At 40.3% G+C, this 21,696-nt stretch overlaps 1 protein-coding gene across 2 annotated transcripts in view; it reads right to left on the reverse strand.

The window, feature by feature from the left end:
- The window catches only part of PLCB1 (phospholipase C beta 1), a 397,627-nt gene that overhangs the window by 142,355 nt on the left and 233,576 nt on the right, over positions 1-21,696 (reverse strand). For both annotated transcript variants that reach the window (XM_030490899.1, XM_030490901.1), the window contains exons 4-7: positions 14,198-14,338; positions 7,444-7,523; positions 3,652-3,705; positions 3,007-3,082 (exon numbers count right to left, since the gene is read on the reverse strand). In XM_030490899.1, coding sequence (XP_030346759.1) covers positions 3,007-3,082; positions 3,652-3,705; positions 7,444-7,523; positions 14,198-14,338 — 351 coding nt within the window. The remainder of the gene's footprint in view (positions 1-3,006; positions 3,083-3,651; positions 3,706-7,443; positions 7,524-14,197; positions 14,339-21,696) is intronic.

The raw sequence follows: 21,696 nt of genomic DNA on the forward strand, positions 1-21,696 counted from the left end.
TCCATTCTAGGATTCTATGATTTCCTACCAGTAACATAGCCAGTGGACTACAAAACAAAGAGAGCTAGATGGGAGATGAAAGTCTGTCAAAAGGGATTAAAATACGCTGCCCCATTCCTCAGCCTGGTCTAAGCCATCCACATTTCAGTGGAACCACCCACAAACCTTATGTGCTCATCTCTTTTTTTGAGACCAATGAACAAACTTTCTGTATCACTTGAGAGCAAACCTCATTTCCAGCTTTGCTGAACACTGACATTCGATTTTATTCTGTGGTTGAGGCTCTACTAATTTGAAGCACTGTTGATTTATGATTTGTCTGGTAACCTGCCTGCTTTTATAACATCTGTATCCAGCCTGTTACATATAGTTGGCAGCACAACAGCTAATTCAGATTATTTGCAGACACAGGACTTGATAGCTGGTTGTTTTATTTATATTAACAGTCAAACTCACTGGTGCTTCATTGTGAACCTCTACATTAACTGGAAGGCAGAAAACAGTCTTCACAGCCGAACAGGCAGCTAAAATAAAGCTCTTCAAATTCTATTTAAGGCACCTTTGACTAAAACCAAAACAAACAAAAAGCCCCTCCCCTTCCCCCAAAGTAGCCAAGATTTAAAGAAAATCACAGGGGAAGCAGATGCCAAACTCCAAAACTCATCGGCATATTTTAAAACTTAATTCAAACATTTATTTAAACATTCCTCTGCTTTCAGATCTACTGGATGACGAATGCTGCTGAAAATCACATCACACAGAGCCTGGACTCTACGCTTGCCAGGTCCAACCCAGAAATGCATAAGTAAATAAGTCCATGTTTTGAAAACATGCTTGACTTGAAGTCCATGGGTCATTGTCCCACTGCGGTCCTGCTCAGCTGAATCAGGGCTGGAGCACTCAGCACTGCAGTGAATCCACCCCTTATTAAGGGCCCTAAATATGAAATAAAAAATTTATTTTTGGCATTTCTGGGGAGCCTCTTTGATGCTCCTCTTCTACAGCAGGATGAAGGCAATGAGACCTCTTCCTCCTCTCACATTAAATACAACTCCTACATGTTGTCTCATGAGGTATCCTGATGAGCACAGACACATGGAACATGCTGAAATGCAGGATACTGGACACTGAAGTTTGTACTGTCACAGAGAAGTCCATGAAGTTATAATATACCCTGGAAGCATAGCTCAGGCTGCCCTGTCCTCAAGTCACTGCATAAGATAGATGAGGGACTGTCCCAGCCTTGAAGCTATGAGTCAGGAAGAGAGTGATAAATGCTGACTTGGGGTCCGCTTACCCAAGACCACAAATTTCATTTTGTGTTTTAGGGTCATTCCCAGGTTCTGAGAGGTGCAGCAAAACACCACGTGAAATTCCCTGATATATATTCATGTCTTGCACAGTGCTGGAGTCCAGTGCTCTTCCAAGGCTTTACAGGAACACCATTTGTCCTGCAGTACAGCGAGGCAGAAAAGCTGGAAGTTGAAGCTAAGAATTCTACTTGTTCAAACAAACAGGAACACAAAGGAAAAGAGCTGTAGATGAAGTACTGATTTTCTTCTGCTCTATAAACTCTATGAGATTTAGAGTTTAATGCTTCTTAAGCACTTGGCTTCTAAAACATTTTTTTTTCAAAGCTGCTCAAAACAGCTTTTTCTTTATTGCACAAAGTGTGTTTCTTTTCTGTCCCAAGCATAGAAAGGATCTGCTTTATACTATGAATAATTTTCAAGATGGTATCCCAGCAACAAGTATCCAGCAATATGTATGTAAAATTGGCTCTACTTAAATAAATAACAGAAAAAGGTGCAGTTTCTTTCAAGGACTCCAGTGATGTTTAGATTATTCTTTTTCCCAGAGATAGGTAGTAAACAGAAGTGATAAATCAACTGATTTCAAAAGCAGCACTTCAGAGATGTTTTGCACATCTTGTCCTGTTTGCTAACAATGAAAATTCATCCTTAAAATTATTCTTTCCATGTTTCTAACCTCATGACCTTGCTTTAGATAAGGTTATTGTAATACTTTATACCTACTTTACAGATATTCCTTGGAATTTTATCTAATTAAGCTCCCAAACCTACGAAGGAAGTCTCATTGGTGAGCAGTATGTGAGGTTTGGCTTGTGAAGATCTTGCTTCATTGCTTTTCTGGAGCTGCAGGAATCAGCTCTGTTAAACCATTGGGGAAGCAAACATTGAACACATATCACAGAACAGTTTTCTGCAAGAGCAAGGGTTCAGGAGATGCAAGCTCTTGTCTACCACAGACTGGTTCTGCCTCACTTCTTAGCCCTCCAGATGCAGGAGAAATCCTGTAAGAAGCTTCCTGGAGGACAATCTCCACCTGGGAGGAGAGACTAAGCACATTTTCACTCCAGGGTTAACTAGAATCACCTTGAGCTCATTCCTCTTGAAAAAAAGCCTTCCCAAGGGTGAGGTACCATCCTGCAAATGCTCCAGGTTGAGGAGATATCCTGGATTAGCAGCATACAATAGCTCCATCCTCCCAGCAGTAACAGCTTTGATGCTAGAGCATTTCAGCATTTTCTCCATGCACCTTTTAGATGAGCTACAGTGAGTTTAAATTGTCACTTATCTCAAGCTATAGATATTTTTGTGAGAAGGAAACAGATTACCCCATTAGCTACACCTCGAGCTCACACTGCTCTGAAATCATGACTTGCAAATGTGCAACTGTCTTCAGATTCTTAAACATTCCCACAGGACTCTCCAGGAGAGGCCACACAACCCCCTGCCCTTTCATTTCATCTATTCACACTTCTTCCAGGCACTTCTGGTCCCCACACAATTTCAAATCAAAGGTACTCACCCATTTGCAGGTGGGTTATCAGGAACTTCTGTGTGGGAAAGAGACTGGCTGCTGAGCACCTACCAAGGCCAGCACAGCACGATCGGTCTCAGACAAACTGTCCTCAATAGAGAGTAAATGCCACTGAATATAAGCAACACATTGCAAGGTCCAGGAATAAATTCAGATGCTTACCCTGGAAGATGGAAGATTACAAGCTTCTAACGCAGTCTCTACCCGTTTTCTGTCAGCGGAAAACAAGCGGTATATGCTGCAAAATGAAGGCAAAACAGAGGGAATTAGCTTCAAGACATGCCTTGACAGCCCGTGGGGCTTAACAACTGAATATCACTTCACAGTCTATCAGGTCTTTAGCTATTTATTTCCGTTTGTTGGCTGCTCAGTAACACAAGTGAGTTTAATGGTGCCCACAATGAGTTTAACTCTACCCAACACAAGCTGCTAGCACAGTAGATAGTTATTTGAGAAAGCCACCACTGATTTCTTCATATTCCCCAGTGACATGCAGTTTGAATATATTCATCCTCACAGCATGTCTCTAAGGTAAAGAAATTATGGGGTTTTTTTTATTATACTCAAGTGGAACAAAGAAGGGCAGAGAAGCTAAATGTCTTACTCAAGATCAGAAGGGCAATCTAGCCCAAAGGGTATTTGAACAGACATATCCTGATGGTCACAAGATACTCTCCTGCAGTACGCGTTACAAACAGATGATCAAATTATTGTTCTAGACACAGGGGTCACATGTTCATGCCAAACATACATTCACACGCAGAAATCAGAAGAGATTACATGGTAAGGAGGAGGAACAGAACTTACTTCTTCAGAGGAATGCGCCCTTCTGGAGTCACCTGCAGCTTAAGTTTTGTGTAACTGTGGAGAGAAAAGCATTCTGGTTTATTTTGACATCATTTTCAAGTACTTCATCACCACCTTTATAGCTGAGTGCTAGCGCTCTGACCACATGGCAAGTTTCACTCAGCTTTTTTGACAATATGAAAACATGTTGGGTATCATTAATACCTTTTCCTCCAACAGTAATGCACGTGTAGTATCAAATACTGTCTGTCTTGCAATAGGACACTGCAAATACAATTAATGCACAAATTTATCCTTCCCCCAAGCTCCTTCTCCCCCAGGCTGCCTACCAGCCTACCACCAGACTAGACTGGCACACAGCTCCACAACTTGACTGTAAAGGTGGCTGTATACCTCTTCCAGAGGCTGAAACTGTCCCAGGATGTTGCACACCAACATCCCTGCCTCCCTAAGCCCTCCCCAAAACACAACTGTGAAGGTTTCTCCATTTGATCCTAGATGTCATCACTCCTCAGCTGGAAGGAAGTCAAATTGCTTGCAACTGAAATATCTCTGCACTAGCAAGAGTGTCAGTACATTCGGCAGCCCTGGGCAAGTCCAAGACGTTGCCAGTATGAAGCAGTATAAAAATTACATGCTGAAACCATCTACAGGCAGGCAATTATCCAGCTTTTGAACCGAGTATTTAGAGCATCTCAATATCTCAGGACCTGTGACTTCTCTCACATCCTCATTAAGGCAGCAGGATGAGGATGTCTCTATCTTTGTCCAAGCCATTCAACATACTGATTCAAAGCCTACTGAAACAGGAGTCATCCAGCAGCTTTAATGAGAAGCAGTTGGGCCTACAGCTGCGATCTGATGTTCCCCCCAGTATGTGAGGACTACTGGTTACCAGCACAATGTCTACCAGCAGCAGCCTGCAAAGAGCATCACTTTGAGTGCTTTGTATCTTCCCCTTGAATATAACTAAAACTAGAGATGAGTTTTGCAGAAATATAAGCTGGTAAAAAATGTGGCAACACTTAAGCATTTAAGAGGATTTTAAAAACTTTTTCACTTTACCCACTGGCCAACCAAAAGCAAAAGGAACTGGATGGTTCTAATAAACTTTCCTTTTCTTCCCAACCAAAAATGCCATTAGCAACCTCTTCAAAAACACAGTACGTCCTAAGATCCCTAACTAGGAGAGGAACATTGTCACAGATCCTGGTCTCCTCAAACACATCTTCTGGAAACTGAAATCTCTTGTGCTGCTGTGTCCACAGACTAAAACATTATCTCCCTGCCCCACCTCCCAGCACTGATCTAGAGTAAAAAGGAAGAATCACAGTGGTTCATAAAAAAGGTTTATTTTATTTTCCCTTTTATTTTTTAAGCTTTTGAGTACATTCTGGTCACATTTAGTGTTTTCCTCTGCAGCCAAGAAAGCCAGAAATAAAAGAAAATCATGGGACGGGTTGGAGGGGAGAAGAATTTTGATCTTCAGTTAAAGCAAACTCAAAATGTGTGTATGGAGAACAGTCAACCCCCACCAGTACTTGCCACCTTTTTTCCTCCCAAATTCTTTGCTATGCATGGGACACTATTTTTCCCCCCTGCAGCCATTATCCATCCATCTAAGAAAACCAAGCATGTTATTCCTGTTAAAAAGCTTGCTAGGAGGTGCTCCCATCAGTAGCAGCTGAATGGACTCATTTCAGCAGTGCAGTGCTGACTCCAAGAATGACAAATGCTGATCCCAGTCACCCTTTGCTCATTACTGCACAGGTCAGTATTGCAGTACTAATGTACTCCAGCATCCATTTTTGCACCCCAACTCAACCCTACACTGCATGGCTACAAAAGAGGAATGAGCCTATTACAACAAAAATAGCAGTTTTTACTAAGCAGCCCTTCCTCCAAATTAACCCGATTTTTCTCATCTGACCAAACCACAGGAAAGCTGCTCAAGCTGTTTATTACTGCACTTCCAATGCTGTGTGTAATATCACAAAGAAAAAAGCCTTCATTCTGCTCTAATGTAATTTTCTATTTCAACAAAAGGGTTCTGACAGGAGTACACCCAACCCTTTGCTTAGTACAATAATTATAGTGCGGAAATATTTTTAATCTTCTAAATCAAAGATTTCTTAAGTGACTCTGATTTGGCATCTGTGCAGTGGACCCTGGAAACCCCACAGTTCCCAAGTGATTCATTCGTTAGTGGAAGAAGGAAAAAAAGACACAAGAATGCCATGCTTGCCTCCTACTGAATCTATGTGATGTGTCCAGTGACTACATCTTTAATTTATATTCCTTGAACCACCATCAAAAGATGGCTCTAAATAAGGCTGGCTCTACTACACTGTGTGATAACATGTTCCTCCTCTGAATCTGGTATGAAAATGCCATTAGGTATAGTCAGAATCCTCCCCATTACAGACCTGTCAGCAAAGTCTGATGGCCACCCAGGGATATGAGACTAAGGGGCATGGAAATAGTAGTAACAAATCACTCCCATAACTCATCTACAGCCTAAGGAACTGAAGGAAGTGGTCTTTGCTCTTGCTCTCACACCTGGTTAGCACAGTGCTTTCTCCACTGTCAACATGGGGAGCCAACAGGAAATGTTAAATGTTCCCATCCATTTGGGATTTTGTTTGCCTAACACATCGTTGCTGACCCAACACAACAGATCAGATGCAAAGCTGCCATTCCTGCAATGTCCAACCTTCAAAGTTTCTACAAGAAATTCTGTTGACTTCAGCTTCATCTCAACGAGCACTATGAGAAGGAAACACACACACACCTCCTTCCCAGCACAGGCACCTGGGAATATGTACATGGGATTAAAGTTAAGCAGTTACAAACCTTCTGACTAAATATGTGTGCATCTAATGAAATTAGGCACGCACAGCCATTGAAAGTCCAGAAGAAGGGTGGGTTAACTTGCTTTTTAGATGGAAGCAAGTTTTAAGAACCTAAGCCCCAACTTGGTATTTAGCCCCTGCCTGTGAGCAGAAATTAGAAAGTGTCTTGGGGAGACACAAAGTTGAATTTAATCAGCCAACTTTAGGCTAAGGAGGGACTCTCTCCTCTTTTAGAACCTCCAAAGGCCAGCAAGTACCCCAGCTCATCACCATTACTGTCTGGTAGGCTTTGCCACACTGTCCTCAGTGCTATCACTTATGTAAAACTCCCTCAGCATGTGCTCGTCATACACTTGAGAACTGCTAATCTCAGGTTTAGTTCTCTTTCCTTTCAGAGGTGTGTTTTTACACCCCAAACGTTCTCATAAACAGCTTTACTACTTGGTTGAAAGCAACTTGGAATCTGTGCCCTGGGCAAGGCAGTCCAGATGAATGGATTCAATGCTTCCCTCCAAATCACATTAAAGCCAGAGAGATTAGACTGAGGAAAATGGACTTGCATTTCTCATTTTTTGATCAAGAACAGAACAAAAGGGAAAATAAACCTGAAGCAAATCAGTCCAGAATATTCTTTCATTTTAAATGGAGAGTTTCAGACTACAAGTTACTACTTTGGTATACAAGGGGAACATATAGCATTTAATTCTGTTTTCTTTTGCTATGACTTAGTAGTTTGCAAGAAGCACCCAAACAGGATTTTTGTTTAAGTGACATTTAGATAACAGGCTTTTTAAAACCATAAGAAAGGACAAGCCTGTGTTTACAAAAGTGACAACTCATCAAAGCAGAAACAATAGATGACAATGTGACTAAGAAGCAAAGAGGAAAATGACGCAGAGCAAAGAGCAACACCCACAGCATTCAATCCACTGCGACTTACGCTTTTTCCAGAAAGGCATCCCTTGACATGTTCTGTGCCAACAGATTTGTTGCCAAACTGAACACTTCATCTGACCATTCCTATAAAGAGAAAAGTTGATTCAATGAGGCTTAATTTAGATGTTTACTTCCACAATGCAAAATAGTTCTGAACGTTATACCGTTAATAAAAAGTGCCTAATTAAAGCCTGAACTTGATCTTTTCCAATTACAGCTTCCCTCCTCGTCTGAGAGACCTGATTTGCTTGCGCTGCAAAGAAATTAAGACTGATACAAATGTATGTTTAAAGGTATCTTATTCCACTGAACTGAAAGAGATAAATCATATGGATAAATGTCTGATGCAAAACACATTCGAGTTCCTGAAGGATGTGAAATAAATGCCCCAGAAAAATACATTTTCTTGTGTGATGGACACTGCTCTGGTTGACAGGCTGAGGATTAAAAAAGAAGCCTCTCTACCACCATTCTTACAAAATTAAGCTGAAATGGGCTTAAATCCCTCTGAAGACAAACAGAACTGACAGGGTGGGATAAAGACCATACCATAGCAAGTCTCTTGTGCCAGTGTCCCCTCTTGTAGGAGTGTGTTGTAAGAGCCTAAACACCACACTCTCTACAGGTCATGAAGTGATTCAGACAACAAATATCATGCCTCATATTTATGGTGGATACCAAATTAAGAACTGTAAGTACTGACTTCACCTTAGCTCTTACAGCCAACATAAGAAACAGGCTTAAAAAAACCCCACAACACAGCGGAAATATACAGGAATAAATTCAAATCATTCTGATATACAAGGAATAAGATGCAACTCCAAATAGAAAAGCTCCTCTCCTCCCTACTGCACATCATTACATGTGGTCCCATCCGGCATTAAATTATGTTTCCCTCTTGCTACCCTGACAAAAGGGGAAACGTCCTCCAGCTGCTGATGGAGGCTTCCCGTGGCTCTCCCTCACTTTTCCTCTCTCTATTTTCCTGACTAACTTTTCTCACTTCCATGCATGTTGCTGAAGTCCTTCCCCTAAGTCTCAGACTTTTCTGGGCTCCCAGCAAGGCTGGAACTCTCACTGCTTGTCCTGTCGCTCTCCTCCCTTGCAGGTCTCTCCTGCTGCTTTTCATTCACAACTTCAGTGTGCTTTTCCTTGCTGGCTTGGTGCTTATTTCCAATCTTTAATTGCAATCCTTTTAAATCACAACTGCAGTTTTGCATTGGCTTTCTTTCACTCCTTTGAAAGAAAGGCATGAAAACAAACAATGCCTTTGCAAAGAATGTGAGGTTTATTTTTTTTAACTTGATGAAGTTTTCTTAGTTTTCTTTGAAACCAAAATTGAGTTTCCTTTCATTCCAGTCCAGATCCAAAATCCCCATTGCCACAGCCTCTCTTTGGGAGAAATCCACTCTCCCTGGCTCTTCTTTTTTTGAGGACAGATACAAAAAAAGGGTGATTTTATTCTGACAAAAATTGATAACGATGGAAAGCATCACTGACTTCTAATGAAACACACGTTGTTACATCACTCTGGAGCTTATGAGCTTGTTTTACCTAAAAAGCCCCAGGTTTCCACCTGAGTAGGTGATTGATTTGAGAGAGGTTCACAAGTTATAATGTTTTCTTGTTTTTTTCACATGCTAAAGTTTTCTCCCTAAAGTTACCAGATCTTGATCCTGAAACTGGATCACACAGTCGCTTTCAAAAAGGAGGAGATACGGCCACCTACACACCTACTGTTACACAGGTCCCTGATATCCTTCAGCTATCAGATCCTGAAGTCCACCCCATTTACAACCTCACCCCTGAGCAGCTGCGACAACACATTTCCTCATGACTGCTATTTCTGGCAGAGAAACCTTCCTCCCTCAGCCACAGCCTTATTGTTCTGGAGGCAACCACTGTGCTGAGCTAGCCCTCCCCTCCACCTCTCGTGACCACTTCCATTTTGCTGCTTTAATTGTTTTTCCTTCTCAGGTCTAATCTGAAAAGCCAAGGGTGTGAGAAAGAAGAGTCGGGTTCATTAGCAACACAACTGCTTTGCTGTGACTCTTGGAACAGAAAGTGTATTAAGGGCAGCATCTGTTTTTCTTCTTGGCAACTCATTTTTCCAGGCTCGGAATAGGCTCATCTTGTAAACACTGCTTTGTTTAGGCACTAATAATAGCAGTTAAAACTTCTCCCTATGACACTAACGGCTGCAGAGATTATTGGCAATATAAATGATGATTTAGAAATTGAAAATGTGTTGGCTTTTAACTAATCTTGATCGACTTTGTTTTGATCTTACTGGTCCTGCTGGGCTTAAAACTGAAGTATTTTGTAGAACACGGAACTGGGGCACTTCAGGAGTATCCCACACCCTGGCTCTTTCTTCTCTTTGTCCGAGTGCTTGTTGACAGGAATGCAAGAGGAACTCGGTTATTATGTGCCTGTCACAAGCATTATTTGTATAAACAGTCTTGCCAGGTTCCTTTGCTAGCTTTTCCTGGCTCTTCAAAGTGATCATATCGCTCTTGCCAAATATTCTAAGGGGTACCTACAGGCTGAGCCATTTCTGACAATGTAGATGCCAAGTCAACAATACTTGCTCACTGCCTCTCCCATTTTAGGGTCTTAATTCCAGCCACCACAGAGCCGCAGCCAAAAAACCAAGGTCAGAAAATAAGCCAAGGATCACATCATCTTTCCAGTCAGTGGTCTGAACCCTCAGCAGGAGGGGGAACAACAGCCCTGAGCACAGACTCAAAGAAACAAAGGAGATGCGCTGGACTGACTTTGATGGGCTTGCACCAAGCTGTGAGCCAAGATGCGTCTCGCTGCTTCAGCTACCAAATGGCTCTGTTTCCTTGGGTTTGCTGCACGATGCAGAGCAAAGCCCATACTCTAACCCCAAGCACAATGTACCCTGCAGCCATCCTTACCAGCAGCAGTGATTCCAGAAGGCAGCTCTTGGTGAGAGCGCTCCGCAGGGTAGAAAACTGTTACGTGCAGAAAGAAAACAGCCTACTGTGGAAAGGTTATAGCAGCCTCCTGTACAGACTCCTGTACAGGAGCAACACAATAGGAAAATATAAATCTGGGTATTTTGAAATAAGACTGTACTAGTGCCAATAAACTGCAGACTGGAAGGCTCTGATCCGGTTTGGTAGCGGAAGAACCCAGCCTTCCGCCATTCAACTCCAAGTAAGTCCCATCCATCATGATAAGAACTCTCTGAACTCGATCTCCTCTTGGCTACGTCCTGTTACACTAATTCATATTAACATCATTCCTGTGAACTTCACTAACAGATTATTTCAGTGTTCTGTGCTTTGGCAGGTAGCGTATAAGCAGCAGTTCATTCGGAAATCTGTTGCTCAGTGAAGTAATTCCTCTATTACATGCATCAGGATACATAGGATAAGACATTTATCTCAACAGAAGAATGAGATCTTTTTCATGAGAAAAGACAGCACACATTCTTGAAAACACTTCCTTCATATCAGAAGTGACTACGTGTGAAAGCAGTGTTTCTTGCACATTTGTTTTTGGTAGGAGGTTAACAAAGCAAGCTGCTCAAATTCCACACTTTCGGCATCCTTACGAATTTTAGTTAAAAATGCATCAAATGGATGTGAACTTCTACAGTTTGCTTTACCATTTTATTATACTGATCAAGCTGTCATATATGCCAGGAAAGTTGGACAAATAAAGATGTATGGTGGAAAGCAAAGTATAGAACAACTTTTGAATCACCATTGATGACATCATTTCATTTATGGAGGAATTCATCATCTCTTAGTGATGAATCTTATCCAAAGCTCAACAAACCAAGGAGAAACAGAGTTCCTCGGCCTCTAGATAAGGAAATGGCCAGGATGGCCAGGATGGACTAGGATGGTGAGAGCAGAGTTGGCATGAGCGGCACAAAAGAAAGTGAGAGGAAAGAGATGGGAAAGATGAGACATTCACTTTTGAAGTTCATGGATTTGGGAAGAGAATGAAATACTGTAGAGCAAACACAGATGTTCACAGGTTGGATGACTTCATGTTGGGAACAAAGGCAGAAAAAGAGCATCTGCTCAGAATAGAGTTTGACGATAAACTTCTTCCTCTGTCCTGGCTTCTGCAGCTCTATGTGTATGGACAGTCACAAATCCTGTCCCATGACAGGCTCAGGCACACCCATCTGAAAATAAGCAAGCACTGTATCAGTGCTACTTCTGTCCATCATCAAGACATGTCCAGCAATCTGCCTTTTAGACCATTACCTAATGAATTTCAAGCTGCATTCTTTGACCAACCAGCTGCACAGTGCCCTTCAGCTCATCACTAAAGTACTTCAAACACTAGTTACTTTCTTCTGGAGGAATGCACATAAAACAATACAATGTGACTGTGTTGTCTGTTCTAGCTCTGTATTTGGTTTATTTAAAGCAAGTTGAATAGCCCAAGGCTCCTATTTTCATAATTTTCCCACCACTTGGCCGGTGGATGTAATGAAGAGAGTTTGTAGCATCATAGGAAGCCTCCTGAAAAGGAGGAAGACCCCATAATTGAGGAATTTTAGCTGTCTCCCTGGGACCATTAAAGTTTACTTTGCCTTTCTCCTCCCAAGAAAGAATTGACTAATACTTGTCACACAACTTGAAAGATAAGGTATTGGAAATGAAGAGTTAATCCAAATAATATTCATGCACTGAAAAAGGAAAGGTGGGGGAGTTTTTCCCTGGCACTTGCTTTCCCTGGAACGTCAGCAACAGGAAGGGTCAAAATTTGCATGTGTGATGTTGAAAACGTTCTGTATTTACATGCCTTCTCCGAGCTCCCTGAAGAGATGATTTGTGCCTCATGTGCTTATTTATTACAACTTCTCTGAGTCATTACATGGGTCCTGGAGATAAGGACCAGATTCTGTGGCCTGCCTCATACAAAGTTGGAAACATGTTAAAAAAGGAAGAATTTTCAGATGCATTCAATAGTGATCAAAACTCAGTTTTCACTGAAACAATCAGGATACTTAATGAGATCTCAGAGCAAGCACAGCTAATCTGCAGTGCTTTGAAAATCACATCCCGAGGCCACAGTGCCTGGCTGAGAAAATAGTGATTTATTTGGTCTACCGCATTTACAAATAACAAGGAAGATTTAGGTTCTTAGTTACTCAGATTGTAGGAGTTATTCAGGATTTAAAGCAGCCATGCTTTTCTAAAACATGATTTTATCTACAGTATTTTGAGGTTCCATTATCAAACAGAAAATAGCCCTAAAATGCCAGTTTCTGCACTGTTTTGGCCAAATGATTATAGCTCACTGATTGTGGGCTAGACAGAAAAGCAAAAAAGTATATAGGCTTCTGATTTGGGTGATTTGCCCATGGTAAGGGCTAACAGTTGTTGCTGGTAAAGCTTTAGCATATCTTTGCATTTCCCATCATGGGCTTAGTTGGGTTTTTTCCTCATTGAAGTGTTGTTTCAATCGTTTTCACTTTTACAGCGTTAAGATTTCTTAACCACCCTGTGGAGTATAGCTGCGTGTTTTCAAGTCTGAGGACAGCACTTCCCACTAAGCAGTCCAGAGACCACCACAAATTCATTTTGTTTCTGTTCTTTCATATCAGTGAAACAGTGGAATTCGTGTTTTTGCCAAGTTGACCAGTTGGCTAATGAAGATTAGCAAAGACAGAAACCTGGCAAGCAGAAATATATCCTCCTTGCTTAAGACTTTCATCCTATGACCATTTTTCACCTGGTCTGACTACCCTTGTTGCCTGTGCGGTGACAAAATAACTCAGTACTATTGTTAAATAACTGCAGTCTACAGACAAACTGCCATTTTAGTGCAATCTAGTGCACTTTAGGATGCAAACCATGTTGAAGTGTGTTTTTTGTGTGGTTATCTGGAGGCTGTCACGAGAGTCTACCTGTATAAATAGAAGTGGAAAGAGGAGTAGCTTTTCAATGTCAGTTTGGAATAGATAAAGCAAAGAGATCTCACTTCAATAACCACAACTGAGTTGTTTAGAAACTGGAAGAAGGGGGAAAAAAATCCCAAACAAATCAAAACCAAAAGATGTATTAACATCAACTGGAACTTGCTTGGAACAAACAGCTATGTGGTATGTTGGACAGAAATGAAGGGACTGTACACCTGCATGGAGAAAATACTTTGCTAAGGTAATGACACTGGCTATGTGATTCTTATCAAAGGGCTATCAGTAGGCAAAATGCAATGCTTAAAACTGACATTTGAATATGAACAGGAATGTTTATGTGCGTGTTAAACAAGATGTCTGATTGCTGACTACTTGAGTGTACAAGGTAGAACTGCAGATTCCCGCTACTCTGATATGGCCAACCTTAAAAAGTCAACCAGTTATAAACTTGGTTCTCACAGATGACTCTATAATTCACATACACTTAGAACAAGCGTAAAAGGGTGATAACTACTGAAAGATCCTGAGATGTGTTTGGAAAGTCACTGCACACATCTCACAGCTGAGTGAAAATTTGTGTGTACCATTATTTTCACAGTGTGTGTTTGGGATTTACAGCAATGTTCTGAAGATGAGCACAAATACCAGGGGCACAAACTTTGCTAAACAAACTCCCTGAAAAAGAATGACTGCACATTTCCTCTTGAGTGCTGAGCAGCACAGCTCTGCAACAGAACTGAGGTTCATTTCATAGCAACCCACTGTTAACCTCATTTATCGGTATCTCAAACTAACACTTCTGAAACATGAATTTTACATGACACGGAGGAACGTATATTACCTTTGCTATATCCTCTTGGAATGCCACCAAGTTCAAGTACGATATATTGACCAGGTCTGGGCCATAGACAACAGTTATCATTCGATTTTCCAGGCGACCTCCTGCATTCCCAGCATCCAACAGCTCGCGCAGTTTGGGATCCTGCAAGTAAACACATTGCAAAATAGTTAACAAACTTTTGCAAATACTTCTACCAAAAGAAGTGATTATTTTTGCAAATACTTCAATTTTGAAAACTTGTATTATTTCAGGCAATTTAAACATGATGGCACCAGGTTCTGATAGAGTTAAATATTCATTAAAACAGTTAAAGTTATTAACACAGAATAAAATCACTATCGTAAATCCTTCAAAGCCTTTGAGCTCTGTATTGCAACAGTACAGACTAAAAGCTGTACAGCTGATGGCTGCACATTCCTATTTGCAGTTATTTTTGCCTCAGAATTTAAGCACACATAAACTGTTCTGCTTGTCAAAATAACACAATCTGTCCAAAGGCTACTGGCCTTGGCAGAGAGATTCTCTATGGTTTTAATGGATTTTAGATAAACCTTAACATGAGAACTTAGGTTTTCCTGAGGAATTAAGAAGACTGGCTGGAACTATCTTAAACACTATGAAATGAATAATAGAATTTTGGTGATGCCCTCCCCTTTCTTCTTCATGTTCAAACAGTCATGTATTATTTAAATTATGAGATATATTCCATTTATATTTAATCTTTAGCCTTTTTTTTTCAGGTCTATATTCAATATAGAATGACAGAATCATTCAGGTTGGAAAAGATCTTTAAGACCATTGAGTCCAACCATGAACCCAGCACTGCCAGGTCCACCATTAAACCATGTCACTAAGTGCCACGTCTACACGTCTTTTAAATACCCCCAGGGATGGTGACTCAACCATTTCCCTGGGCAGCCTGTTCCAATCCTTAATATAGCAATGACTACATAACATTTCTGTGAAGGAAAGATACGTTAAATGATTTTTATCAGCTAATAATAGCCTGAACCTCAGCTTCATTGGTAGCATGTGAGACAAATTTCAGGTTATTTTGTGACTCTACTTATTGCTATTAGGGCGCAGCATTTCCAAGAAATGTACTCAGTGTTTTTCAGACTAAGAAAACTGCTTGGTCCTTGGCCTTAAGATGAAGTTTAAAAAGGCAAAAGACAGATGAAAAGAAGCCCTGCATGACTGACTTCAATCCTTTGAATGGGGCAAGTATAGTTTGGAAGCTCAGGTTTCCTGAAAGGCAATATTTCATTCTGCTACAAGTATCAAAAAATGGCCAGCAAATAGCACCACTATGGGATGACAGATTCTGTGTAGAGATCAAACGGTTTCAAAACTGACACAAATATATCCTGCAGTTCACATTTCACTCTCACTTCAACCTCCGCCCCACTGTCTGCATATGTTTAGTGCTTTATGATACTTCTTAGTATTTAATAACTTTTAAATAACAATCTAAATCTCCACTGACTGTTACAAATTAAGTTCAATATAACATGATGATAAGCTTAAGATGATAAAAAGGGCTGTTTTTCATAGATCTTGCAGGAAATCCTGTATCAACAAGACATCAGTCTAAAGGGCATCTCCTGATCGGCAACATATCTGCTTGTAGGCAATGGAATTATTAATATGTTCAACAAATACTTTATAAGGTTTAGGAAAGCATTTTGAAGTATGGTGTATTAACTGGAAAGAAAGTACAAGGCTGTCTATCATATGATGCTGAGCCTCATTAAATACTGGGTAGGATGGCAAGCAAAACAGACAGAATAATCCTATTTGAGAGCTCTGTAAAGAAGGAATATGATTGTGCGCTGAGACAAAGACAATTTCACCGGTAAACAAGTTAATGACAGGCTTTCACATAGGAGAAAACCAGAAGAGAGATGTAAAAATAGCAGCTGTGCTCCCCAGATGAGGATTTGAATGAGAAAGACAAAGAAATTGCGTAACTTACACCTAGGAGAAAAGGTAGAGAAATGCCCTGAAGACGCTAAGTTAGTGATGTGTATTACCGGATGGGTTACTTTCTCTTCTATTTAGAGGCTGAATGTTACAAAGCTTTGTTTCATTTCTCTGGGAGATGATAACTCATCTGATTTTTACTCTCTACCGTTTCAAACCCAAAATCAGACTGATAAATGCTTCTGCTCAAGGGCCTGTCTGGGAAAAGCATCATTCTTTCTGAACTCAAACTGAACAGGATTGTCTATCTGGTTTCATTCTTTCATATAATTGTCATTCCTTTCTTCCTTTCCCTGGCTGAACCTCTTGCTCGCTCAGTGATGAACTGCAATCAATATCAACAAAAGAAGAAAGAAGATAAACGTTTTGCTTTTGAATTTATAGTCAGCTACAGAATGTCTCTATGATGGATCACACTTTAGTTAGTCTAAGATACGCATTAGCCATGCATCACAGAATAAAAAAGAAACATATCTGAAGTGGGATGCTTCTTCCAAAGGGAATTCATCAAAAGAAAAGTTACCTGGGACTGACTCAGTAAGGCTGTTAGAAGTGCAAAGTGGCCAATTAGGCAGTGTGAGTATGAATTTGCTTTTCCAAATCACAGGATTTTTCTCCAGGTTTTAAAGGCAAGAAATTAGATCATCCTCTTTGGGTAGCTGGGTTTGGATGAGTAAAATGTTGAATTCTTCTATCCTCTAAGACTTGTCTAACAGAATTTGAAGCACACAGTCCCTTACAGCAATACATTGTCTGGCTGCCATCCAGCACCCATTAATAAAAGACACAAACTGCATATCCTGGGCTACCTCACTGTAATCTGCCATGTGCTCCACAGACTTAAAATAGACACTTCTATTATAAGTTCAGTGAACGAGAATAATTTTGATACTAACAGGATTCACATCCTTTTTGACCCCTGCCATGGGTGTATCTGCCCTTTAAGGGTGACAGATGCATTTCCATTTGCCAGTGACAACTTAGCCCTTAGCTGATGATCTAGGTCATATTATTTGGTCCTCGAATCTGAAGTACTCTAATTGAGATACCAAAGCACACTGTCAGCTCTTCACATTCCCCATGAACAGCTCTACTCCCTTATTACTGCACTTAGCTGCAAACATTACTAAGAGGATGAGCAAAATCTCCTTTATCAAAATCTTGAAGACTATTGAAGCTCTATGAATCAAAGCCCTTTTTAAAATGTCAGCAAGTTTTCCCATGGAGATGATAGGAAAAGGACATGGAAAAAACCCAAGCAGCAAGACTATATTTAGCTTCTTTTATGTAAATCGGATTATTTTGATTTTGATAATTCCATTTTGAGGAACGAGACTGAAAGTCTGCTGCTGTTTGGAGTTGCATTCGATATGCTGGCTCACAAGTGGACAGATTGGTTTTTGGCACAAGCTCTTTGCTAGACTGGGGCCATATTATGAACAAATTGAGCTTCTTGAGAGACATTCAGAAGAATTGTATCTATTTACTATTGATTATAGTCCTTTTCTGAACACCTGAGCTACTGAAGCTTTACCATGTTAAGGAACATACCCATGGGATGATCAGTGCCTAAGTAACTCATCTAAGTTCCCTTTGTAGCACAATGATTTAAGTCTGCTTTGATGTTTTCTGATGAAGGAGCATGCTTTCACCTCCTTTACTCAAGACGTCTGCATGTCGGCTTGCTTCCTCCCTTCCACTAAAGTCTAGCAGGAGCTTCAGCTCAAGGACTGGAGCTGCCTGAAGACTTGCTCTGAAACTGGGCCAGGAAAGCCGGTTTTCCCAATGGGACACCTCTGTGGTTAAAGGGCTGACACATTCCCGAGGGAGATGTAAATTGTGAGCAGAGAAATATAGAGAAGGTGGCAAGGATGGGATTGGCAGCACAAACACCTTTACAATTTACTAAAAATCAGATTAACCATGTCATATTGAGGCAAGAGTTGGCCAGAGGACTAGCTGCTCATTTGGTAAAAAGCCTCCCCCATTTAGTCCTGATGTCTTGACAAATCTATCAAAAGAAAATACACCTTAAATCAATCTGAAGCAAAGCCAGAAAAGAGAAGAAATTAGCCATAAACATGAAAAAAATAATAAAAGTTTATGGAATTCCTACAACTTTCATGAACAAATGCTAAATAATGATGTTTTGTTAGAAACCAGGATCCTGTAGACAGATGGATAAAAACAGATTTCAAACAGACTTCCAAAACTTTCTCCTGTTCTGTTTTCTTTTTGCTGGAAATCATAAAAATAACATAAACTTAAAGAGGCTGCTCAGCCACATTAATAACAAGCTTCAAAAGACTGCTTTCAGCTGTGGCTGGTGTTATTAAAATGTAGCTCTTTACACTGAAATCCTAGCACATTACAGTAAATGCTGTAACATCTTTTAGTAAGAATCTCCAGCTCTTTAAACTTGTTTCTGAAACCTTGCAGCACTCCATTTGTCTGCAGAAAGTTTCTGGTGTTTTAATACTTTACCATACAGATATTTATATATAGAGAGAGATATCTGTATATATGTATCCAAAAGGCTTCCGTGCAGGAAAACTCAAACCGTGATTTAAACACGCCACGAGGCAGCAGGTCAGACAAGGTTTCACCTCAGATGGAATGCATCACCTTTTGTTACTCAAAAGCTGCAGCACCATCTTGGAGAGCAGCTCTCTCTGATCCCAAACCTACATTAAACAGTAGAAGAATCTGTCCAATGCTAAAGATTTTCCTTGGGGTTTAATAGTTCCAGACAACATGATGGCCAAACTGGGTGATTAGCAAAAGACTCAGCCACAACTTCCGGGTTACTAAAACAGTTGTGTAATTAAAGTATAGGAAATTTTTGGTGTTTGAAGACATTAATTTACAATGCAAAAAATCTAAAGGATTCACTATAGGCTCCACTACGTGTATAGCCTACATATAGTGGGTACTATATGTTATTTACACAACATGCACTCCTCTATGTGTAAAATGCCAAACACTCCCTGCCCCTAACAGCTATCAGCTGAAATTATTTTCTCACCCATCTCATGCAGTAAAATATTGTCTTTACAATGTCAGTTAATACTTGAGTTCTACTGAAGCAATAGGCATAAAATGGCTCTCAAAGCCTTCAAAACGTAGATGTCTAAAAAAAAACCCCAAACCAAACCACTGCAAACCAAATCGCCACCAAACTGTATGCACAAACTCATCATATATCAGCTATTTTCATTAATTCTGCCAATCTGATTTGCACATTCCGAATGCTTTCTGTTTCTGGTACTAAATAAATGCCACACTTCTTTAAAATACCCTAAAGCAAATGTTTCTTTCATTAAAGCAGGGTTGGACAGAATTACACATTTTGCTTTAGATTTTTAAGTTGTATTACATAGCTATCAGAGTGCTTCAGAATTCCCTAGGCTCTATACCATAATCCCAAATGGCTATATTTGTGTCCCAATACTTCAGGAGGAATTTGAAACAAAAATGGCAACACACTTTCATCTTAGTTTCATGCTCATCAGATTACGATTTCCAAGCATTCAAAACTGCATTTATATTTTTCTAGTTCTTTATGTATCCCAGGAGAGGTGAGATGGGGAGGAAAGAAACATAATTAGCTACATATGCAAAGAGTTTTCCAGGAAACACTCGGATTTGTGCTTAAATTAAACAAAGAACCTTGCTAAAATAAGAGCTTTCATTGTGACTCTGTCGAAGGCAAAACTCCCACAGATTTTCTTCAAATAGAACAATGTCTTATCTTCAGGAATGCTTTATCACAGAGTGTTTATCAACAAAAATGTATATACATACATATATATAGCATGTGTATTTAATGTACTTGACCCAGATTTCAAATATCAGATCTTAACTCTTTAAGCACCAGGTAAGTTGGTATTATAGGTCAACATAAATAAGAAACATGAAGCTTCTCTTAAAACCAGGGCACTTACCCCTATGGCTAGCTAAGGACTCCAGCAGACTTCTCAAGCCCCAGCTCAGCTGAAGTGATCCAACCAAACTCCACAATGCAAGCACAGAAGACCACATAAGAATAGGAATTGCCTTCTAATGGTCTGTTGGAATGATTTTCTACTGCATGTGGTAAGTAAAGCACAGAGTTCTGACCTGCAAGACTTCTTGGGTCCATGATGACACTTAAGAGTTGTTTCTTATCTTTGTCTCTAGGGTTTAAATGTCTCATCTTGTCCAGTCCCTCCATCTGCATCTACAGCTAAACAAGAAGTGAAGCACCTTCCTAGGCTGTTATTTCCCCACCTGTGTCAGAGGAGTAAATTACACACCTGACGGTCTGTTCTCTGCCCAACCAGGACACGAGGTGCAGGTGCAAGCCATTTACAGAAGTCCAACGTCTGGAGGTAAGACAACCCCACTGCAAGTGTCCCACCCTAGCCCTCTCCTTGCCAAGGGACCATCATTATGCATGGCCTCTTAAGCAGCTCTGAACTGCTGCCAGGCCCCAGCCTGACCCTCAGAAACAAAATGCTCCCACTAATGGGCTTCAATTTACTGTTAACAATCCTGATATGGATTTCAAAGACCCCTTCTGGCACACATCACCTAGCAACAGTATGGGACTAAGAACTTCCCATCAAGTGGATTGACAGGCTCATCCTTCAAAGAAATGCATCTTTCTTCTCCCTCTCCTTCCTTTGTTGAGACCAAAGTCGAAACTATCACGTTTATCTTTCAGCAATCCCTTTCACTGATTAAAGAGAATGTCCATACATGCGAATCACACCTACAAACTCAATGACAGGATTTTGTCTGTCTTCCTTAATGACAGTCATGTGAAATGAATATACTCCAATTACTACATCAAAGATACTCAAAACAGTGTTCTCCAAACTCCCTGTTCTATTATTACACAGGATTCATAGGAAGTTTGATATTTCAATATATTCATTTATATCAAGTCATTTTTACCAAATTCATTATCATTAAGGCAGAAATACATTTACTCCAATAATGATTAAAACCGCACTACGGTTTTAATACAAATATGTCCTCATATATTTCACAACAGTGTACCAGGATCTATGTATGACCAAAATATCTGCATATACTACTTTGATTTTTTTTCTCATTTTAGGGGTTCAGAATGGATTCCAATTTTGCATGATATCACCATAGCTACCTATGCAGAGAAACAGAGCCAGGATCTCGTTTAAACACCCGAGTCATAAAGATGCCCTTTTTGTGCAAGCTAAGTGAGTGTGTACAAAACAAGGATGGTTCTTAAAAAATTGCTCTCAATAATCTAAACTGGTCTTAACCTGACCATCTGCTCGGTTAATACAGTGGAATATTTCTAGAGTAAAACACAGTATTAGGTAAAAGGAATCAGAAATACTTTAGAGAAAGAGTCAGTCCCTGGGAAGGAGATCCAAGACATCCACTTACTCCAGGGACAGACCTTGCTTGGACGTGCAGCAACACTGAATACTTCAGATGCAACTGAAATCCAAGGCCTATTCTTCTCATAGAAATTATGAGGGATGAAA

The sequence above is a fragment of the Strigops habroptila genome, chromosome 6, assembly GCF_004027225.2.
Source record: "Strigops habroptila isolate Jane chromosome 6, bStrHab1.2.pri, whole genome shotgun sequence".
In the NCBI taxonomy this organism is placed as follows: domain Eukaryota; kingdom Metazoa; phylum Chordata; class Aves; order Psittaciformes; family Psittacidae; genus Strigops; species Strigops habroptila.